This window comes from Nyctereutes procyonoides, unplaced genomic scaffold, assembly GCF_905146905.1.
Source record: "Nyctereutes procyonoides isolate TBG_1078 unplaced genomic scaffold, NYPRO_anot_genome, whole genome shotgun sequence".
In the NCBI taxonomy this organism is placed as follows: domain Eukaryota; kingdom Metazoa; phylum Chordata; class Mammalia; order Carnivora; family Canidae; genus Nyctereutes; species Nyctereutes procyonoides.
The window spans coordinates 3,606,207-3,630,491 of NW_026575034.1; the positions used below are offsets into that span (position 1 = coordinate 3,606,207).

Below are 24,285 nucleotides of genomic sequence, written 5' to 3' on the forward strand. Positions count from 1 at the left end.
TTTTGTTTTCCAGAAGGAAGATGTTGAGCCTTCAGTAAAAGCTCCGGATGCAAGCACTGAACAAATACTTATGTTATGCGGTTATGAAAAATCATCTCAGTGTGAGTTCATCTCCATCTGAAGATCTAGAACGAACCTCAGAGACTATCTCCGCAGAGCCTCACTTTACAGCTCTCTGATGGGAGAGGGCACGGAACCCCGGGGCAGTAGGTGAATTCCTGAGGGTGCTTTGTGATGTTTTGTTCATCCACAGTGAAGAGTCTAGTATAGCTCAAGTCACAGGTCATTCTGGTGCAGCCCCACTCCCTGGATCCTACTTCCCACTTCCAGGCATAAGGACATCCTGGTGTCAGCGTAACTCTGCAGGAGGCAAGCATGTGTGCCCTGGAGCTGGGAGTCAGTTAAGGGTTCGAACCTCATTAGAGATTAATTATTTTTTTTAAAGTGATTTCTAACACCGTGGCACCCTAACCTCTGCAGTGCAACTATGATTGAGTTATCTTCTCATAAAAGTTGATTACTTTTAATTAGGAATAGTTTAGGCTGGACTGACAGATTGGCTACTAGGGAATTCAAAGAACATCTTTGCTTGTTTTAAAATCCGTCTTTTAAGGAAGGTTGCTAGAGGAACGGCTTTCGTGAGGGGCCTAGGCAATTTCGAGCACCATCTGCTTTACAGGAAAGGCAATGCACAGACAAGGAAAAGCTGTGTGTGTGTGTTCAAGTGGAGAGGGGTTTGAACAAAGACCTTCCTAAAAAAATAAATCTTCCTATAATCTGGTAAGACGAAATATTTTGAATCGACATTTCCATTGTAGAAAGTTTAGGAATGAGTATTTAATGGCCTCATCAGGGAAGGCTAAACTGATCTTTCTTTTTTTTTTTTTTCTTCTATTTTTAGTTTCAGATTTCTTTCTTCAAATTTTAAAGATGAGGAAATACTTTATATAGTGTTCAGTGAGGGAACATGATTATCATATACAATGATCTTAACTATATTTTGCAGAAGAGAAAAAAATAAAAGACTAGTAAGAAGCATACCAAAATGTCCAAAATAACTGATTTCGCAAGTAAGGATTCAGGCTGCTTTTTTTTTTTTTTTTTAGACCTCCATATTTTTTGACGTGTTCTGCTTTCTACAAATGATATATACCGATTTCATATTGATTATGTACATATATTTTTAAACTCCTTCACTATCATTCTGCAGATCTATTTTTTCTTTTCCAGTCTCGGGCCCTAGCTTTTTCTGTCCTGCTTCTTTGCTCAGGTCTCTGCCGCATTCGCTCTCCCACAGCTCACCACCTGTCTCCTGTCCTCCTTGGTGATTAATTTATCAGGCCCCACGCTACCTTTTGCCTCCCAGAGGGGTATGAAACTTTGTTTTAACATCACTGGGAGGCTTTTTAATTCATCACTGGGAGGCTTTTTAATTCCTTTGAACTCCGAAATATGAGCACACAGCCCAGCCGGTCGTGAGCTTCCCGTGTTGGGCTCTATCCCCAGAACTGCAAGGGTTCTGTCCTTACCTAGTTGGGTCTTGAATAAATGACTCAGTTGAAACTGGGATCGCCAATTCTGCTCCTCATTGCCTAAATGAGAACTGAAAAAGAAATTCTCTTTGGAGACAGCCCCTGTCTAGAACCCAGTTATTTAGGGGATTAGGGGCAAAATGAAACAGCCAAGGCACATTGGTAGTGGGTTTATCTGAAAAGGGTGAGGAAGAGAGAAGGGGAGAGAGAGCTGCCCTGGAGGCATCATTATAGGGAGACTCCTATCTCCTTCAAAGCCGACTGAGTGTTGACTCTCTGAGTGTTGACAGAGACCCGTATAGTTCCTGTCACACAGGCTGAGCGAAGACTTACTAATGAATAAGTAAAGAAAGTAATTAATTTGAAATTTTTAAAATGACTTCTAGAAAAATGCTGCTTTGGTGACCTGAGCGAGCGCCGGGCTAGCTCAGTCGGTAGAGCATGAGACTCTTAGTGACCTGAGCAGTTGTCTTCCTTATGCAAAACCAAGGGAAGTTATCTTAAAATCATTTACATATTTTAGATCTACTTACATTTTATATATGAACTACTTTCTTGGTTCTAGTTGCCATCCCTACTTTATTAAGGGCCCAGGCAAGCTCTTCACAAAAACAAGCTCTGTGATAAGTGGAAGGGTGGAGTACAATTTAACAACTGCTTCCCCAACGCCTTGGGTTCCTGGCCACATGCGACAGTATAACAACAGGTTAGCCCAGCTGGCAGCCAGGCTAGATGCTCAGAGAAGCATCCAGAAGCGGCGTTCCGAATCGATATAAGTGACTAAAAGAGAGCATTGGAGGAAAATCATCAGCTTCTACTTGATCTGAATCTAGCCTGAGGTGCTCTTATCACACAGTATTTTGAAGAGACAGGGACATAAAACGATTTGTTTAAGGAGACAGCATTAAGAGAAGGCAGATGTATGGAACAAAGTAAGTGATGATGGAATAACCATTTTATATTCTACATCCCGGCTGAAAAGCTTACCATTATTTCAAGTTGCCTCTAGGTTGGAGGTCATGGGAGCAACGTGAACTTGGGTGCGGTCTGAAATTAAACACTGAAATAATGAAGAGACAGCTTGCCAAAATAAAAGTTAAAGGATGCAAAGATTATTGAATGGATTATTTACTGTGACACCACTGAATTTACCTAAAAAATAAATATTGGCGACTTGGAAACATTTATGTATCAATAGTGTGTCAGTTGTAGTCCTTGCATTCATAAAAGTAAATCTAATTAATTCATGGTAGCCTCACAGAGTAGATGATCACATGATGTTACCTTCAAGAATATTCAGTAAATCATACTTAATATCAAATAAAGTTCTTCTTCCTCCCTTCCAATAGATTCTGCAAATAATAGGAGAAAGATACATATTTTTTCAGTACATTTAACAAATATATACTGGAATCTATGTGACAAATCCAGCCGGGATATATATTTTTAGTCTTTGCAAGCTTTATACCAGAAGAACAGTGCATCTTTGTAATTTCTTTAAGAATAGATAGCAAATGGTTGTAAAAGCCCTAAATGTTTCAAATTCTAAGTCTTCCATGTTTGTGGTATTTTATTATTTTGAGGAATATGTAAGTAACATAGTCTGTTTGATTAAACATGATTCTGCCAAAAGAAAGATGAATTAGAAAAGACCCTGAGATAAAAAAAAGAGTAAAATATAATCATCTGAAATCTTTATTTACCTAATTAAATTCAAACGGACACTAATACACTCTCCAGGGATACTTAATATAAGAACTATAAAAAGCTATTGAAAAGCAAACACTACAAATTTAACAGGTAGTTGGGGGTGAGGTAGTTAGGAGTGGGGGAAAGAAGGATGGTACAGAAGTTTGGGGAGAGGGGACAATTAGAAAGGAAAATGGAAGGTGAAAATAGTCTTAAGACCTTTTATTAGGGAGGCTATCAAACAAGAGGCAAATAAAAGCTTGTAGGTTAATAGACAAAATAGTCTGGTTTAACTCATTTGATTATGAGAATAAGGAGCATAAAAAGTGATATTTCATGACTAGGGAAAGAACGATGAATTGTCCAGGGAGAAGACAAATGAAATATGTTGCACCTTGATCACACCAGGAAAAATAAGGAAAGGAGAATGTGGACTCAATGATGAACATAAATTATAGGTTCAATGCAAAATGGGATGAATAAAATCAAGTATAACGGCCAATATTCCAAATATAAGCACGCCTTTTCCCCCACTAAAAGACAGTGGCTTAAACTGGATTAAAATCAAGATAAGTACTGTATGAGAAATAAATATTTGATGCAAAGTAATAAAGGGTGGTCAAAGTGATTCCAGGTAAATGCAAATAAAAAAGTAAGCAAGGCTAGAAGATAGAATTTCACATTAGAAGGACTAAAATTTTAAAGAGGCACATTACCTAAAGTGAAAGGTATAATTTGTAAGTAAGATATAAGTCGTATATTTTATGTGCCAAACCATATAGCCTTTAACACAAAAGCAGAAACAATTAGATGATTGACTCAACAAAAATTGCAGTTGTTAATGGATGACGATACATACTTCTCAAAAAATATGAACCGTTATAATGGACCGAATAACATGCAAAGTTCTAGACTGACCTATTACATTCAATGAACTTCATTTAACAGAAGCTTTTAAGATCATACTTTGCATTTTGCAGATATTCACAAAAACCGACCGTGTGCTTTGCTAGGTCCCTTTTGTGTCAAGTTCACTAGACTAGAACTGTGTCCTCCAGAATGGCCTTCCCGCTACGGTTCCAGGTTAAACCTGATCAAAACGACATTTGTGCAAGACGAGCAAACTTGGAGGAAAGCAGCTGTAGCCGTGGCGCTCTGGCGGTCACCGTGCTTGGAAGCGATGAGGACGACACAGGTGCAGACAGGCTAGCTAGCCCCTGTTCCTCCCCGTACCACGTCCAGCTCTGGTTTTGTCTCTGGAGATGCCACGCTGCCAGCAGGTGCAGAGGCAATAGTCTTTCCGTGGGGGCTCCACCCGTGCTCCATCGTGGTCCCACTCCAGCTTCCCTGACAAACTGACTTGCTTGATTCAGAAGAGCTGGTTAGTGGCTTTCCTCTGATTCCCCAACACCCTTTTTTGGACTATTCTCCAAAAATGCCTATAATTGGGTAAGTTCTCATTCCTATCACAAATCCCTATTCCATAGTAAAGTATATCTCACTCTGCTTTGCCAGTTGAACCCTGATTGATACAAAGAACAAAAAGAAGGAAAAGGAAAGACAGACAGAAAAAAATAATAATAATGCAGAGTATTTGCAGACGACATTGTAAGATTCTAATCTTAAAAAAAAAACATAAATAATTTGAAATGAAAAAATATTTTCTCTGATAGGGAAGTGCACGTTAAAATAGTAAGGTATATTTTTAAGCTCTTCACATTAGCAAAAATGGAAAGGAGCCATGAGATCTATTTTTATAGGGGATGCTGGGAAAAGCATTCTTTCATAGATTGCTTTGCAACTGTGAAGTGTGAGAGCCTATTTTAACCAATAACCCATCTCGTAGAAGTCTCTCCCATTCAAACAAAGCCCATATGTCAGGGTGCTTATTGCGTCATTGGTCTTGGTGACCCTGGACCAAAACTCATACCAACAGAACACCGGACCAAAACTCATACCTGGCAATATGGTAGATTATGATTTATAATCATAATTTTTTTTTAAATTTAAATTTTTAGCCCCCCCCACTAGGGGATCTATTCAATTAGTTAGACAGGGAGAAAATGTATAAAAAGGTACATTCTGGGCTGATAATGCGGGTAGGTAGGTTAATACAACCGGACGGAAGGAAAGACGGAGGGAAGGAAGCCAAAAAAAGAGGGAAAAAAAGTAAAACAACTATACTTTCAAAAGTATGGGAATAACCACATGTATGCATTTATGTAAAGTTATGTACATGTACAGGTGAAACAAAATCACACAATAAAGACATTCTCATAATCTGGCTCATACCTAATTCATCCATCAGATTTCTCTGGACTTCCCAGCACAAACCCTGTTTGGGTCGAAATCTCTCCCTTGATCTGCCTCACAAAAACAGTCCAAAATACTTCTCTTTGTTTCCTCTTTGGGGAATGCTCTCCATCTGGTGCTCATCATCCAGGTTCTCCCAGGCCCGGTTGGTGAGCCACCTCTTCCTTGAGTATCACACCAGCCCACGTGGAGTCTCTTCTGAACTTGTTCATCCTTACTAAATAATTTAGCACTTAATTATATAGAATCACGAATTGTTCTGATTCTTTTGTGCCAGTTAGTCATGTCCCTAACGATTAATCCTATGCTCCGCTTTCTATTTCTCTTACCAGATGCATCACCAAATTGTACCTTTAGTGTAACGGCTGTTCTGTTTAGCATGATGCTTGGTATTTGGTTTCCAAACACGGAGACAGTTCTGAAAGTGCGCAGCCTTGACCTCAGAAGATCTCAGTTAAAATGTGTGCTCTGTTACTTCCTAAGGGATGTGCCCAAGTATATTCTGTTTTTCTTAGCCCTTAGTTCCCGTATCTATCAAATAGGTTTCTTTAAAACAGCCTAGGGACACCTGGGGGGCTCAGTGGTTGAGCGTCTGCCTTTGGCCCAGGTGTGATCCTGGGGTCCCGGGATCGAGTCCCACGTCAGGCTCCCTGCAGGGATCCTGCTTTTCCCTCTGCCTGTGTCTCTGTCTCTCTCACTGTGTCTCTCATGGATAAATAAAATCTTTATATATATATATATATATATATATATATATATATATATATATATAAACAGTCTGGATTGTGGAAAGAGTTCGGATTTTAGAGCCAGCTAATCTGGCTTTGAGTCCGGACATGGTGACGGTTTTATCTCATATAGCACTTGGCAATTATTTACTTGTGTCTCTGCATGCATGTGATTTTGGCCTGACAATAGTTAATGACACTTGTGGTAACCAGCACTAGTGTCACTACAGAATTTATTTCCCTAACTGGCATACTTTTTGAGTACGAAAGGAGTCATTATTAATGATTATGTTGGATAGAATAAGAGAAAATAAAGACTGTCTCTGACAAACCAGAACCTACGGCGACCCCACTTAGAATAAATATTTGAACCATAGGTCCCTCGTTTGTTGGTAGCAGGAAAGAATTTTCTTTTCTATTCACACTTTCTGTTTTCACCCCTGCCCCTGGTGGGGATGATAGGCCTTTAGTAAAAAAAAAAAAAAAAAAAAGAGACAAAATATTGGTGTTAACTCATCAGCCACTTGATGAAGGAGAATCAATATTAATAGGGCTAAGTTTGCTTCTTTTGTCCCCTCTCAAACTTCTGAAGCTTATAGATCAGAGATTTCGGGTTTGTAAATAAAGGACAAATCTGACCTTGGGGTCCTTTTATTACCTAGTATTTCTTTAAGGATTTGAAAGCACTGCCAATATTCTAAATTGAGATATTTATACATACATGTATATATATATATATATATATATATATATATATATATATATATATATATATATTTGGACTTGTAACTTCTCTGGAAAACCTGGGGACATCTATTAAAACTGAAACTTTGTTGTCACTTGTCAAAGGTCAAGTGGAACTGAAAAGTCAGTGCCTCAACTCTAATTCTCTAACTTATCACACTTTTCCTAAAGTTGAGGTTTAGTTCCATTTACCATTTCCTTTGGGATATTGTGGACTGCCTGACTTACTCATCCACTTGTCCTTCTGAGACCCTAAAAGATTCTTAGACATTCTGAGCTTCAATGTGAACTTTATTCCAGCAATTTGCAACAGTCTTTCAGAGTGGTACCAGGAGCAAGAGGGAGTGCAGAGAGCTAGAAAAACTCAGATTTTGGAAGGGAAGAGGATGAGGGCTAGAAAGAATGGATTCGGGCCATTTTCATGGACTGATGGATAATGAGATTGGAAATAATATAAAGATTTTTTTTATTATATACAGAGATTTTTACAGACTGATAACAAGATGGACAGCTCACCATCTGAATACCACAGGTAGGGGTGATCATGTACAGTTGGCTCCTTTTCCTTTCTTTTCTTTTCTTTTCTTTTTTTTTTCAAATAATATACTTACAGACCTTCTTCGAATTTATAAAAAGGACACAAAGATTACATATAAAATAAAAAGAAGTATTATTTAACTTGTAAAACCACTGGGATTAAAACCAAGTGGATGTGACTTATAAATAGCTATACAGTGTTAAATAGCCTGATGATGGTAGTGATGATGAGTCTATATTTATCAAGCTTAATTTTTGGTTTGGGAAGTTATTAGAGTACCCAGATAAAGTGTTTATTTTTTGCTTCTTATTATATTTACTGAACACCTCTTATTAAAAGTGGAGAAAAAGCCTATTAAGTCATTACTAATATGACTTGGATCTGTTCATCACTTATTTAACTCACTTCTTATGTTCTCTGCTTCCTGAATCCTGGAGCCCTAAGGAAAGGAAGAATCAAAATCTCTGAGCACCAGGTGGGATTGTAGCAAGGGACACTGCAAGGTGGAGACGCCAATATACAAAAGTAGACAAAACAGAAACAAAGAGGGGAGGACTGCCAACTTGCCTTTGTCATTTATGATATCCAGGGGTCACCTCATTTAATTGCATGGTATTCCTGAAAATCCATTTTTGGCAATAGGAATTTTGCATGCTGCCTCACTTATAATAACAGCAGTAACACGTAGATCAACAACAACTGACATTTAATGGGGCCTTAGTAGGCTAAGCATGTACTGACCTTTGAGGTCAGTACTATTATCTCAAATTCATAAATGAGGACATTGACAAACAGAAGAATAAGTAATATATTCAGAACCCTGCAGCTAGGGAAATGCATAACCAAAATTTGAAAAAAAAAAAAGTAATCTGACTGTAAAGCTCACGTGGTTGGCTGCCATGCTGCATTAGCACAATAATCATGTCCTAAGCCATCTTGTAAGAGGGGACAAATGACCAATAGCGAGCTACTTCCACTTCAAGGCATTGCTCAGATGCTACCCTGGTGATAAAGCCGTATGGAATTTGCTGCATTGAAATTAAACTTTCGACTGTGGACCTACAAATTGTATTTCTATCTCTTTATGGACAGCTGTTGCTTTTTATTATTGACAATTATATATCCTCCTCTTGTTGATTTTTTTATGTTCAGAAGAGATCCCTTGCCGTCACGTTCTCTTTCTCTAAATCTTTTTCTTTCTTATATTCTTATTTACTTTTATTATGTCATGAAATAATTTATACTATTTTTATGTAAAATATTCATGTAAAAATATGCAGCTTTTTATTATGACGTGATAGTTAATATTTACATAGCATTTTGCAAATGATTTTACAACTTAATAATTCCTTCAGTAGTTACACAAAACCTAAGTAGTTGTGAAATATGTATTATCACCTTCATTTTCTTCATTAAAAATATGATCACTTGCCAAAGTCACCCTGCTATTAGATGCCCCAGTCTGACTTGGTTCTTCTAATTCTGAATCTAATGTTCTTTTCAGTTTTCTTTATGAACATTCTCACCTAGCTCCGTGTCTGTTGCAGAAGAGATCCACTACAGTGCTGCGATGAATGAATGAATGAATGAGCACATGTCCTAATAAAGGAAGGTCGTTCCACTGCACAATTTTTTTCATAGATCTGCTAGTTTTATCTTTTTATTTGTAGAATAAAAGGGGTAGATGCTAAGATTGGGCTTTTCTAGGACGTTATTTAGGAATAAAATGGTAAGTAGGAGCGGCAATTTCTCATTTGTAACAATGAGGATTAAATTACATTCTCCATCAATAATTTGGAGTTAATTTAAGACAGAATTTGCTAAGAAAATGGAAATATATTACACTCCTTTGATACTTAACCAGCTACCACGTCCAGAAGACTAAGAGCTGTGTTAAGAGGGGAGCTTTTAACAAATTAAGGGGACCACCTAGACCTTTATCCCAGAAGAATCATGTGAATCTCCCCGCAGTTACTCATCTGGCTTTAAGACAAGAGGCTATCGGTCTTTAGTGTGGGAGGCGGTTATGCTCTGCTTTACCGTAGGGAATTTTGCACACGCACACTCGCACACACACATAGTAGTCATGGACTTGGCTAATGATTATCTTCAGAACACACAGAACACGAGCCCCAGGGTCTCCGGTTCATGTCACCATGCACATCAGAGAAGTCAATCCAGGGCTATGTAAACTGCTCTCGATGCCACTCTTTAAAGGCGCATCACTGTGCAGTGTTTCATCAGCAGTGTTGCTGCGAACCTACCACTGAATCAGGCGACCGTTCTGGCACCGAAGGCAGTGGTCACACCAGAAAAAACAAAGCAACGTTTATCCTCTCATGGCAGTAAAATAGCAAAAGATGGTATCTCAGGTAAGTCCTGTGAAGAAAAATAAGAGCCCTGAGGTGGGAGAGAGGCCTGCAATTTTGGGCACGATGGCCAGGGAAGGGCCACTCAACATCCCACTGCGCAAGTGACTGCACCGAGGCCTGACAGAGGTGAGGTGGAAAGTCGTGCTCACGTCGGGGCACCAGTGTTCCAGAAGGAAGCCAGGACTGCGCCAAGGCCTAGAGGTGAGAGGAGCCACAAGGAGGCCTCGTGCCCCATGGGATCATCAGTAGGGGCTGGAATCGGGGGGCGGGGGGGGGGGTGGAAATCACTGGGAGTGGTGGTGCCTTTGGAGCAAGGTCTGTAGAGATAAAGGCTTGGGAGGTTTTCGAGGAGAGGAGCGGCACTGTCTGCCGCGGCCTGGAAAGTCACCACAGCTGCTCAGTCGGGAAGAGGATGTGGGTGGAGGGGGTGAGTAAGGACTTTTTAGTAGACATGAGCTAAAAGGTCTTTCAATTTTCCATTGGGAGGGGTGGGGAGGGGATGATGGTCCTTTAGACCAAAGCGAAGGCAGTAAGCAGCAGTTGGGGTACGCACACATTTTGAAGACAGAGTCCCCAGGACGCGCCCCCAGTCTCCATAAGGAGAGCAAGAACCCCCAAGGAGACTGGAGGTGACTGGAACGACGGAATTGCTACCAAAGCTCTTGATGCAAACCAACAAATGCAACACAAAATCCACCTTGTTAGCCAGATTTTAGACACATTCTACAGGGTTCTTAACTCTACCAGAACTGTTCTCTCCAGACCGTAATCACCTGGCATAACTGAAGTCTCTGTGCCCTTTTGACCAACACCTTTTTGTTTTCCCCTCCCCCAGCCCCGGGTCACCACCATTCGACTTGCCACAAAAGAAAAAAATGAATAAGAGGGAGGCAAGGTGATCCTTTTGGAGGTGGTAGGTATGTTTACAGCATTGATCGTGGCGAGGGTTTCACAGGCGTAACTTCCCTCCAGATCCATCAAGGTGTGTACACCGTGCACTGTGTTCATGCCGATCACACCTCAGTAATGTGGCTTGAAATGGCACAGGTAAGATGTGACAAAATCTGCCTCTCGCTCCCAAGAGAAAACCAACCCGCGAATACTCTGACTTGACACTAAGGGAACATGTGAAAATGGGTACAATGAACAGAGGATTGTCTCCATGGGACTTTAGAAAGGAGGCAAGAGGGCCTCCCTGATAGGTCCTCTGGCTTGTGGTCACCTGGGCCTGGAGCCAGTAGGCCTTGGCAGTCTAGGCCTTGCTAACCAGGACACTGCTAGCCCCAGGATGTCCATTTCTTTATTAGGAACGGGAACTCCTTATCAAATTTGCATGTACTAGGATAGAAAGGACACAACGTTTAATGTGATAGGTGAATCTAAATGTACCAAATTCTCTCTTGTGATGAAAATAAGTACTTGCAATTGTGGATTTTTCTTTTTTTAATGCACTTAGGGTTGCCTAGTAAATCACCCTTCTCATCTTTAGTCATTTATTCATCTCCACATAGGATTTTGGAGACTAATCCTGTAAAAATACTGTCTCTCACACAGTTCTGAAGACAAGCTGACAATATTCCTTTCCTAACAATACTTCGAATTCAGATTTGCACAGTTGAAAATTTTGTGTGTCCCTAATTTGGGGGGATTGTACCCATGCCTGTGAATGGTCAAGAGCTCTGTCTTTTTAGGAGACAGATCTGGTTTGAGTCCTGGTTCAAGCCCCGATGAGGGAAGAAGTAGCTAGATCACAGACAGATTACTTCACACATCTGATCCCCATTCACATAATCTGTACTTGATAGTAACCGTGGCCTCATAGCTGCTGAGAGGAGTCAACCAACAGAGAGTTTAACACACTCCTCGGCACATAGAATAGCTTGATAAATACCAGTTCCTGCTAATATTCTAATTGTCATTTAATGTCATCCAAAAGCCTATATTTGGTCATAGGATTCTTCACCGACTCATCATTTATCCTTGCAAATTTCCATGCCACCTTCTTTTGGGGTAGGCAAAAATTTCTCATAATTTCCTGTGTATATTACTTAATACAAGAAAGCTACTTGGAGGCAAAATAGTGAATGATGTTAAGTACTAAAGAAAGAATAGCAAACTTTACACCAAAGAAAAGCCGGTCTACTGGTTGCTGAGAGATATCCCAAGGTGGTTTTCACTTCTATAGTAATAGATTGATTTTTAGTTATAGTCTTAGAAATCTGACTTTGACAGAAGGAAGCAAAACATTTTTCAAAGATGGAGTCATGGCAACCAGGTTTACAGGATAATAATAATACCTATACAGTGTTGGGAAAATTGGATAACCACATGTAGAGTAGGGAAATCAGGCTTCTTTCTTACACAACTCACAAAAATTCACTCAAAATGGATTAAATATATAAATGGGAGACCCACAAGCATAAAAGTACCAGGAGAAAATATAGGAACTATGTTCTTTGACTTTGGTATTAAAAACAATTTTTTGGATATCACAAACAGTGCAAAATAGCACAACAATAGTAAAAATAAAGAAGTAGGACTAAACTAAACTAAAAAGCTTCTGCACAGCCAAGATATATTCGGAAAAAAAAAAGGAAACCTACATAATGGAAAAAGATAATTGCAAACCATCTATAAAAAAGTTAATATTACACATATACAAGGAACTACAACTTAATAGCAAAAAAGTCAATTTGATTAAAAACTGGATAAAGGCCTTGAATAGACATTTTCTAAAGAAGACATACAAATGTCGGAGTACATGAAAAGACGCTCAACATCACTAATCATTAGGGAAATGCAAGTTGAAGCCACAATGAGATATCCACCTCACACCTGTTAGAATGGCTATTATCAAAAAGACAAGAAATAATGCATGTTGGCAAGGCTGTGGAAGAAAAGGAATCCTTATGAGCTATTGATAGGATTGGAAATGGGCAGGGCCACTATGAAAATAGTATACAGATTCCTCAAAAAATTAAAAATAAAAGTACCACATGATCCACCAATTCCACTCACCTCTGAGTATGTATCAAAGGAAATGAGAAAAAGCGGGTGGGGAATGAAAGCAGGAGATCAAAGAGAGATCCGCACCCTGCTTGTTCACTGAAGCATTCTTCACAACAGCCAAGACATGGACGACCTATGGTGTTGGTCAATGGATATACATACTTATACAACTATGGAATATTATCTAACAAAAAAGAAAAAGAGGGGAAAGAAAAGAAAACTCTGTCCCTTGCGACAATGGGAGAGCATTATGCTAAGTGAAATGAATCGGAGAAAGAAAGGCTAATATGGTATATTCTCATTTACACGTGGAACCTAAAAAAGCTGAACTCCTACAAACCAACTAGAATGATGATTACCAGGGCATGGGGATAGAGGAATGGGGAGATGTTGGTCCAAGTGTGCAAACTTTCAGCAATAAGTTGAATAAATTCTAGAGACCTCATGTATAGCATGGTGGCAATAATCAGCAATACTGTATTATACTCTTGACAGTTAAGAGAGTAGATCTTAAAAATTATCACCACACACAGAAAAAATAATTATGTGAAAGGCTGGAGATGTTAGCTAACCTGATTGTGGTAGTCATTTCACAATGTACACATGTATTACGTGATCACGTTGTAAACCTTAAACTTACATAGATGACACGTCGCTATCTCAATAAGCCTGGAATAAAATGAAACCTGTAAAATACTAATAAAAGTATTCTTATATCATGGAAAATAGTACTCCTTTGTGTACTGGCAGTCATGGCATATATTCAGCACGTACATTTCCCACAATACACACATTGGGAGTTGGACGGTAAGGCAAAGATTTCTGTCAAGCCTAGAGTCAAGGCAAGGTAAGTTAGTTATACAGTTTGAAAAGTTCATTAGCACTAGGCCGTGATAGCTCAAGGTACCCATCGCCACATGGTGTTGAGGCAGGGGGGTATCTGGAGCCAGAGGAAATTCTTCCATTGAGAAGTCCCTAACAAGCATTGCCAATATTTGCTTCTCTGTTTTCATGTATTCTTGTTTGAACAGTCTACCTTCTGGGAGGTCTATTCTCTAACCATGACAATTTAATTAACTTTATTAGTCAGTAACCAATAAGCTGGTAAAGCAATAGCCTCATTCTTTCTCTTTATGATTGGATCTCAAAAAGGAGTTGATTGGTAAGTATTTATCTGCTTTTATCTATTATGTGTTGGTTTATCGTTAACTTTTAACTTTTTAAGGTTTTTTTGGACAGTGTGCTGTTTTATGTAGATATAGAGAGGTCTTCCTTAACTTATGATGAGTTATGTCCCAATAAACTCTTCATAATTTGAACACATCGTTAGTCAGCCATGCATGTAGTACACCTAACCTACCAAACCGCATAGCTTAGCCTACCCTATTTTAAACGTGCTCAGAACACTTAACAGTTGGGCAAAGTCATCTAACACGATGCCTATTTTATAATAAAGTTTTGGTGATCTCATGTAATTTACTGAATATTCTACTGAAAGTGAAGAACAGGATGGCCGAAGAACAGCTTGGGTCCAGGATGACTCTAAGTATATCGGTCATTTGCCCCCGTGACTGTGCGGCTGGCTGACTGGGAGCTGTGGCTGCCACTGCCCAGAATCAGGAGAGTCTGATACACATATCACTAGCCCAGAAACGATCAAAATTCAAAGTAAGGTTTCTCCTGAATGTTTTCACTTTTGCACAATTGTGAAACAGAAAAACTGTAAAGCATCATAAACCAGGGAATGACTATACATATAAATCATATATAATGCAGGTTCTATATAACCTACATTACATGTCTTCCACTAAGAGTTATAAGTAACCATTTCAAATGGTTTGGCAGAGGCCTTTAGATGATTAGTCTTTTTTCTTTAAAGATTTTATTTATTTATTTATTCATGAGAGACACAGAGTGAGGCATAGACACAGGCAGAGGGAGAAGCAGGGTCCCTGTGGAGACCCTGACATGGGACTCGATCCCAGGATCCTGGGGTCATGACCTGAGCCAAAAGCAGATGCTCAATCACTGAGCCACTCAGGTGCCCCTGATTAATTTATTAATACTAACCAAACTACTATTATAATGTGAATACATTTTCCCCAATGATTTATTTATATTTTTATTTATTTATTTATTTATTTATTTATTTATTTATTTTAAAGATTATTTATTTATTTATTCATGAGAGACACAGAAGGAGAGAGAGGCAGAGACACAGGCAGAGGGAGAAGCCTGCTCCACGCAGGGATCCCAATGTGGTACTCAATCCTGGGTCTCCAGGATCACGCCCCGGGCTGAAGGCGGCGCTAAAGTGCTGAGCCGCCTGGGCTCCCCATGATTTATTTATTTAAATGAGACAGAGAGAGAGAAAGATAGGGGAGGAGCAGAGGGAGAGAATCTTCAGGCATATCCCCCACTGGGTGTGCAGCCTGATGTGGGGCTTGATCTTATGACCCATGAGATCCTGATCTGAGCTGAAACCAAAAGTCCAACACTTAACGCACAGGGCCACTCAGGTGCCCCATGTAAACGCATTTCTTAAGAACAAGTGGAACAAAGGTTTTTATATGTAACATCTTCCCTAAGACATTTATAAGTAAATGCAACTTCACTAGAAGCTTAGGATAAAACTAAACAAATTACAGATGTGAATGTGCTTTGCAAACTGCATGATATGCTAAAGTGTCACACTGATAATTAATAACATGAATGTGATATGTGAATTAGTGTTAAATTTTCACTCCCCATCAAGACTCTAGAGTTGCTACTTCATTGTACAGAAGAGCAAAGTTGGCGGGAGCACCTGAAATTCCGCCCTCATAACTCACCTTTATTATGTTTGCCTTTGGCAGCCCACACACTCTTCTCAAGCCCACAATGAGATGAGCACAATTTTTGCAAGCCTGTGAGAAGGAACAAAAGAACAAGAAAAATTTTGCTTAGAAACTCAGTAGACCAGAAAGAGAATAGAAAATTATCATGAAAAAAGAGCTTTTCATGTTGACTATAGCTGCTGTAAAACTACTATGTGGTATAGGTCAAACTAGGTATAAAGAGGTGTGTAGGAAGACACAACTTTTCAGTAAATTGTATTAGAAACTAAGCAGGTGGGCAGATCTGGGTACTGTTATGCAAGCAGAGTCAGCTGTCAAACTTTGGAAAAGTTTAGAATGGCTAGATTTTCCAGTTAGGTTTCCCTGGGTGAGTAACACTCTTCTAATATCCTGCCCACCCAAACTCAAAAGCTCCATCTTTCTCTTTGTTCACTCCCTGCTCTTCTGTGTAGCCACCGAAATCACCAGAATTCCCTGAACATGACCTCTGTTTCTTTGCTTGAGAAATTTAATGATCACCAGATAAACATGTAATAGAGTCTATTTTATAATAGTAGAGATTGTTTTATAATAGTAAAGTATATTTTATACTATGTTGTACAAAATGCCTTTAAATATCAGTTTATGGGTCATGAATGAAAGAGACTTGAGGATTATCTAATATAACCCTACTTATTTCACAGATGAGCTTACTGAGACCTGGTGTGTAGTATTATGGGCTTGTTAGGAGTTACGCAGTTGGGAGTCACAGGGCTGAGACCAAAGCCCAGGCTCAGCTAGCACTTATGTGGAAGGCTGTTTAGGTTTTCCAGTTGTGCTACAAACACAATAAATGCGCTATTAATAATGATAAAATAGATAAAATGATTTGGGGAGACAAAGGCTAGATTTTTTTTTTCTGAATGGCTATAATAATTTTAAACTATCTTCAGGTAATGATTGGATTTAAGCTGAATTTGAAAAGTAATGAAGACTGTGGGTAGAACAAGGAAATTATAAGGTTAATTCAAGTGTAAGAAATAATAAGTGAAAGTATGGAAGTAAAATATAGCAAAGGCTTTGTTAGGAGCCTGTTTGTGGAAGTCGAACCAACAAATGCAGAGAATGACATAAGGAAACTGAGAAACGTGCAATACAACTCAATCACATGATGGCCCACAACATGGAAACATTTTCTCTTTTTCACGAAATCATTAACTACATCTGAAGGATACTGAAGACAGACCCTGATTTTTGAAAGCAAGTTTAGGAAGATGAATCTGGCAATTGTGTAGAAGATTATGTGAAGATCCCCAAAGATCATCGGGAAATTCTTTTTTTTTTTTTTTTTTAATTTTTTTTTTTTTTTTTTTTTATGATAGGCACACAGTGAGAGAGAGAGAGGCAGAGACACAGGCAGAGGGAGAAACAGGCTCCATGCACCGGGAGCCCGACGTGGGATTTGATCCCGGGTCTCCAGGATCGCGCCCTGGGCCAAAGGCAGGCGCCAAACCGCTGCGCCACCCAGGGATCCCAGATCATCGGGAAATTCTTAAAGGCAGGTTGGAGCTCCAATCAAGACTGTAGCAGTAGAAACTCAAAAATATGAGTAAACATTACAAAAGAAATATAAGAAAGCCACAATTGGCTGGGAATTGGATAAAGGGGAGAGACAGAAATAAAATAGTAGTTCATGTTAATAGTTCAAGTTCCAGAGACATGACACAGTTTTCCATTGGCCAACTGGGGAGGAGGGTCACCTAGGTATGAGTTAGTATAGGCTTAGTTTCAGACTAACTTTGAGTTGAGTCTGGAATAATTCAGTACTTGAGTTCCCAAGCCTGAGGGACAAACAGGAGTAGGAGACATAGACTGAGATGTTACGCACATGAAGGCGGAGGCTGAACCTATATAAGTAGTAAACTCTTGAGAAAGAAAAATAGGAAAAAATAAAAAGCACAGAGGGAAAAAACAGACTCTTGGCCAATAATCACAGCTGGTTTCCTAGGAAAAAAAGGAAACCAATGAGGAAGGGAAGAGCCATAAGTGGATAATTTGGGAAAAAAAAAAAAAAAAAAAAAAAAAACAAAGAGCTGAAAATACTATAGTGTTGATCTTGGAAGAACTCCATATCCTAAATGTAGTGGGAGTTTGTCCAATATGTCTATGTTTATCAATTTCAAAAGACTGGTTTCCGTGTCAGTATGTTGCATGTTTTCAACCTTGTGTGAAAAATTATAGAAAGTTCAGTATAAAGAGTGTTGGGAGAAGAAAGCCACATTAGACTAATTCATCCTCAGAAACACAAAAGTAAATTAAAATATTTCATTCAAAGTTTGATTTTTAAGCAAGGTCAGACTGCTTATTAAATATTAGAGATTAAACTTGCTTTGCTACGAGACCTCTCTATTATGAAGATTTAGGACGAAGGCAGTCATTAGGTCTGTAGTCTGACTCAGTGGAAAAAGCCTACGCTAATCTGGGTAAATAGTCTAAATACAGTGACGAATGTGGACACCAGCGTCATCAGAGGAGGTGCGTATGATCTTGAAAGGAAGGGCAGCCAGTGCCAGAAGTCGTTCAAATGCAAAAGCTGAGACTCCTCAGTGTTGCTTGCAACCGCTCACTGATTCGATGAATAATGATCTCTGAACCAGAGTGGATTATGCACCATAAATGCTGGGGCAACTTAACCTGCAGTTGTTTTTCTTGATTAGGATCAAAGTTGTTTGTGTGAGTTTGTTTGTTTTTTTCTTTTCAAAGAAATAATACTCATCAGTTCATTGGTCCAGAATGAAAGTGAGTCATGACCCAGTAAGTGGATAACCTTGGGAAGTTCACTTTTCCTTCATTTCTGTCTCTGTAAACTAAGGGGATGGAGCTGGATGATCTGAAGCCTCTATGCTCTAATTAAAAAGTAGTTTCTCGATTATTGACCTGGGATGATAATACCCTTCTTATCAAATCTGCAGCAACCTGACTTTACACATAGTTGTAACACAGATATATGGATGCAAGTATGGGATATGTAATATGACCCAGGTAAAGCAGTCAACTGAATCATCAGATTGAAGTGAAACAGATTTTCTAAAATAAATCTGTGGAAGATCTAAAGACATATATGTGTCAGGTGGCAAATAGACAAACATTTGTGAAACACAGGAAGGCAAAAGTTCTGCTTCCTAGGCAGGAAAGCTTTTAGGAGAACGTGATGAAAGACCGGACGGCTGTTTAGCTGAGGCAGTTGTGTGTATGCGATTATTATAAAGGAATATGAACGCTGCATATGGTAGACGGAGGTTTAAGTCACTTGATAAATCCTAAATAGACAGCTTGCTCTATTCTAAAAGCAAACTTAAAAAAAAAAACATTAACAATTATGTAAATACTAAGAGATATTTATCCTCAGTAGTAACCAAAGAAATCAAGAACATGGTATTGTATGATCAAAGTCAAAATGGATAATAGTTAAGATTTGGGAGAGTTTGATCCCAAGGCACTTTTATACATTACTGGTGTTGACAAGTTTTCTTATGGTGTTATTATCTCATTAATGCAAATCTATGGTATTTTCAGTAAAAGCTAAAAGTAAATATTTTAGAATATCAAAAATGCTAATCTCCAAATAATAATAATATTTTAGACTCGTTATTTTCTTCTCTGAACTTTAAATACATTCTGGCAGTTGTGATGCATCATCTATATTACCTCTGTAGGGTGAAAAATATGAAAACAATGTTAAAAGTAGTACTTCAAGACCTTAGCTTACTCATTAATCAGGGGTATTGTGACTTTTGTCTTTTTTTGTGCACACTTCTACATCAACCACTTCTGTATGAAGGGGCCTTTCTCCTCACTTGGCCAAAGATTGAATAACCTTCAGTTTATGGATAAGGAATTCTGTGAGGCAGATGCCACCTGACGAACTGGCATGTTGGCTGGATCCTGGCAGGTGCCGTCATAGCCTCTGCCCAGTACCTGGAGCTTAGCGGGCCCGAATCACCAGTCTCTTCCCTACTTGGCAATTTTTTATATTGATCATTCTCCACCGCCTTTCACTATAAAAATTCTCCTAGCAGATGCAGGTTTATTTATACCACAGGGCTTAGAAACGAGATGAGAAGGCAAAGGTCTATCTGGGTCTCACTTTGAGCCCACTTCTTTTCCTTTGAGACTACATCACTGGGGAAAAAGGAAAGCAGTCTATGGTCTGCGGTATTAAGGGTTTAAGGCTCTGTGCGACTCCGAGTCCATAAGCATCTTTGGCCTGAATCATTCATTCACGTCGCTCTGTCACACGCATATGCACACCTGTAGCGTAGCATCACAGGCTTATAGGGTGACAGGGTCAAAAGAGATATTAGATCCTGTCATCCAGCAATTTTAAAACCATGATCCTTGGAGCCTTTGGGTTCCGTGTAGCTTCTCAGGGAAATCCAGGAAGGCGGGAGGATGTTCAGAGAGTAGACAACTGAGCCACTGTAGCTCTGGTTTAAATAAGAATTTTGCTTTCAATTCTCATACGGCCTTGGTGTAGCCACTTTAAAAATATTTCAACCACTGGTCAAGTCCATTTTATTCATTTAATGGGTTAGGAAACAAGTATCCCAGAAAGTTCAGTTACTTAAGCAAGGTTATAAGGCTATGGCAGAGATAGGACAAGATATCTAGATTTTCTATTCCAGTTGGAAAGCTAATGACGGTGGTAATCCTCTGTGATTCTGAGTTTTCCATGGAGCTGCTACAGCTTATGAAACTCACATTATGAAGATGCAATTAAGAAAATGGAGAGGTAACCAGGCAACAGTAGTGCCTTTTTTTTTTTTTAAACAGTGTGAGTGATATTATGCAGGCATGGGTTACTTCTGCTTCAGCTAAGCTGGTATATATATGGGAGATACAGGTTGAGCATCTGCTGGAAATTAGCATAGACCTTTTTCTACACACCTGTTCTACAGAAGAATATTTATAATGAAAGCTCCAGCAGCTTGAGCCTATGTGACTGCCAAAAATCTGAACAAGCAATACTCCCTGGCCATATCATAACATAAGGTGGAGTTGGATCTGTGATATGGCTCTAAAAAAAATAATAACAAAACAAACGAAACAAAAAAACAAAGTGAGGTTTAGTTGGTAAAATTATATGGAATCTTGTGTACTATTCCCTCTCCCTGCTTTAGTTTTCCTAATCTGTAATGAGGGGAATGAGATTGATCTCTAGAAAAATTTTCTTTTTTTTTTTTTTTGAAAAAATTTCAATATAAGGCTTATATACTCGGTTACTTTAGTTGGGGTACAGTGCTCTTTGTTTGCTTTTAAAATCAGGCTCAATGTCAAGAGGGAAAAAGCCAAAAGGAGGAAAAATATTAGCAATTGTTTTAGAGACACATTATCAAGCATTTGTATTATTTTATTTAAAAGAGCATCTCAGAAGGGCTTCTTCTGAGGAGTGGAGCAATGGTTGAGTGTCTGCCTTTGGCTCAGATCATGATCCCGAGGTCCTGGGATCGAGTCCCACATTGGACTCCCCTTAGGGAGCCTGCTTCTCCCTCTGCCTGTGTCTCTGCCTCTCTCTTTGTCTCTCATGAAAAAATAAATAAAATCTTAAAAAAATAGTAAATGAAACACCATCTCAGACAAAGTATAACATGGCTATGATTAGTATTTAAAAAGATGCTTTTGCATGGAATAAGGAATTACCAAAACACTTTATTTTTAAATATGAGATGGGTTTGTGTACGTATCATACCAATTCCCTGTGTCCACCCAAACGGTTAAACCACAGCTAAAGGAAAAAATGTGCCAACATGTAGACCTATCTCCCTCAAATTCATAACAATAACCTTAAGTGGGTCCTTAATGTTGACCAGCAGTCAATGTATTTCCCTGGTCATCTTATTTTTCTACTCACCTAGAAGACTATTTCATGTTTTATTCCCTCGCTTCAAATTCTGTCTTCTAACACCCACCTCCTCCCCACTCTTCATTCTCAGCTGATAATTTTGCTTCCTATTTCTCTGAGATTGAAGAAATCTGCAGAAAACTTCCACAGCTCCCACCCACATTCTGGCATCTGCACCCATATATTCTGACTTCCTGCCTGATACTCTACATAAACTAACTGCACTCCCAGCAAGTCCATCTCCTCTGCTTATACAGTAGTTTCCATCCCGCCCACCTACTCCAGCCCAATAATTCCCCATCTCTCTTCTTATAGAATCAAGCCCAGCCTCCCATCACCATGGAAGCGCGAATCCCTAAAAAAACTGGAAAGAAAAAAAAAAAAAAAAAGCAACCTCTTTTGGCTACAATTCTCCTGATTGTTTTTTTTTTTCCCTCAATCTATTTGTTCCTTTTTGCTCCAAGTCTCCACAGAAGCACAGTCAATAATCACATTACTAATTCCTCTTCTTCTTTCATAAGTTTTGTGGTTTTGTTTGTTTTGCTCTATATCTGCACTAAGACTTGTACACAAGCCACCGATGTTCTCTTTACAGGCAAAATCAACAGTGGATTCTTAGTCTTGATCTATTTTGCTACGTTAGAGACATTTGCCATAGTTGCCTGTGCTCTTCTAGGCTTCCAGAGTGTTACAGGCTCGCTCTTCACCAACCTCACCAGATGCTCCGTCTTGGTCTCTGTTGTGTCTTCCTCTCAGGTCTTGAACTTTCAACTTTGGAAAGGTCTGTGACTCAATCTTTGGACCTTTCTATTCTTTATCTTTTTTCTCCTTCTCTTCATTCCCTACCCTTGGTGATCTAACCTGTTTCATGGTTTTAAATATTATCTATGTGCTCATACGTCTTAAATGCATATCTCCCATCCAGATATCTCTCCCTAACACCAGGCATTTATATCACATCTCTCTTCCTTACATTTCTACTTGGTCTGAAAGAAGCATGTCCAAACTCAACATTCTTAAATGAGCTTTTTGATATTTATTCCCAGACCTCACTCAGCCATAATTTCCCCATCTCATTCGATGGGGAAAACATTGGACACCAAAATCTTAATACTTGTCTTTCATAACGCCCATTCAATTCACTTTCAAAGTTCGTCCAGAACCTATTTGTATCTTCTCACCCTTCCCCCTGCTGTGAGTCTCTTAAGTGGCTTCTCTACTGAGCAGCATGAAGGTGGGTTTGGGGTTGAGAATGAGTAGACATGAGGCAGATTATTTTAAAGTGAAATCCAGCTAATAGGACTCTTCTGCTTGAAAACCTTCATTTGGTAAGTTCCCATTTCACTAAGAGTAAAAGCCCAAATCCTTAGAATTATTAAATGACAAATGCCCAACGAGGCATGGAATAATCTTGCTTGCCATTGCAGATATAAAAATGCATCTGTGTCAGGGAATAGCTTTTCCACATCCTTCTGTAAATGCATCTTTAAGAATTCAAAAAAATTAAGAGTTCATCACTGTAGGAATGCTTATAGGATAAACACCTGATTATCCTTGTAAGGGAAATATAGGGCATAAATAATTTGATTATGAGTTTGTGCTCTGCCTCTTTCAGTACCTACACTCTTTAAAATGCTGCTTTCATTTCATATTTTTTCAGTACTAATGTTTCTTTTAGTTTCCCCCTCTATTAGCAGTGTGTTCATTTACTTTCCTTCCTGATTTCATTATCTGCATATCAAATTATATCAATGTTTTATAAACATATTACCTCTCTTTTGGTAACACAGTACTGATAGTATTTAAAGGATCAATAATACATGTTATCAATTTAAAGAAAAAAAATCCTGGACTGATGGCAGAAAGGAGTGGAGGACTCCTTTCCATTTGTTAATAATCTGCATTATAAAATGGCATATTAAAAAAAAAAAAACAGTCCCATGTGGAGGGACGTCAGTAGAGTACACTCCTGGCTTTTCTTCCTTTGGGGAATAACCTGGCCTATCAGGATTATGTGATTTGCAAGTTTGGAAAAACTTTCTTCTTTCTTCTCCATTTCAGCCTATTCACCTTTCTCCTGCCACATAATAAGGGGTCTGACACTATGGGGGTCAGGTTTCCCAGCTGTGTCACTTAGCTGATGGGTAGGTCTCCGATTCACAAGGAGAGGTAATTCAGAGGCTCATTTGGCCACACATCAAAGTCTTATTTTCCTGGCTTTCATCAGTTATACAGCTGACCTTTTGATATCCATCTGTCAGTCTCTAGTGCCCTATTTCTCAACTGACTCAGAATTCAGGCGGTAGGGAGAGAGGTGTTACCTACAGAGGCCATGAAAATCCCAACATGTTCATCATGATTCAGATACTAGTTTCTAAGCGTCCTATTTTTGCATGCAGTCTGAGGGGAGGAGGGTGCAGTGGAAAGAATGGGACCCTGGTGTCAAATCATCTTGGCTTCTAGTGTCAGATGTATGACTGTGTCGCCCTGAATCAAGTTATTTAACGTATGTCAGACACTTTTTCCTGATCTATAGGGGAGTGTGGATAAGGACTTCATTGCGTTGTTGTGGAGTTAAAAGAAATAGTGTACATGGAGCACCTAAGAGGAAACCTGGTGTATACTCAGAATTATTGTCTTCC

General features: G+C 39.1%; 1 protein-coding gene across 1 annotated transcript in view; it reads right to left on the minus strand.

Moving 5' to 3' along the window:
- Positions 1–24,285, minus strand: part of ANO3 (anoctamin 3) — a 372,459-nt gene that overhangs the window by 241,570 nt on the left and 106,604 nt on the right. The window contains exon 2 of the mRNA XM_055317544.1: positions 15,757–15,831. Coding sequence (XP_055173519.1) covers positions 15,757–15,831 — 75 coding nt within the window. The remainder of the gene's footprint in view (positions 1–15,756; positions 15,832–24,285) is intronic.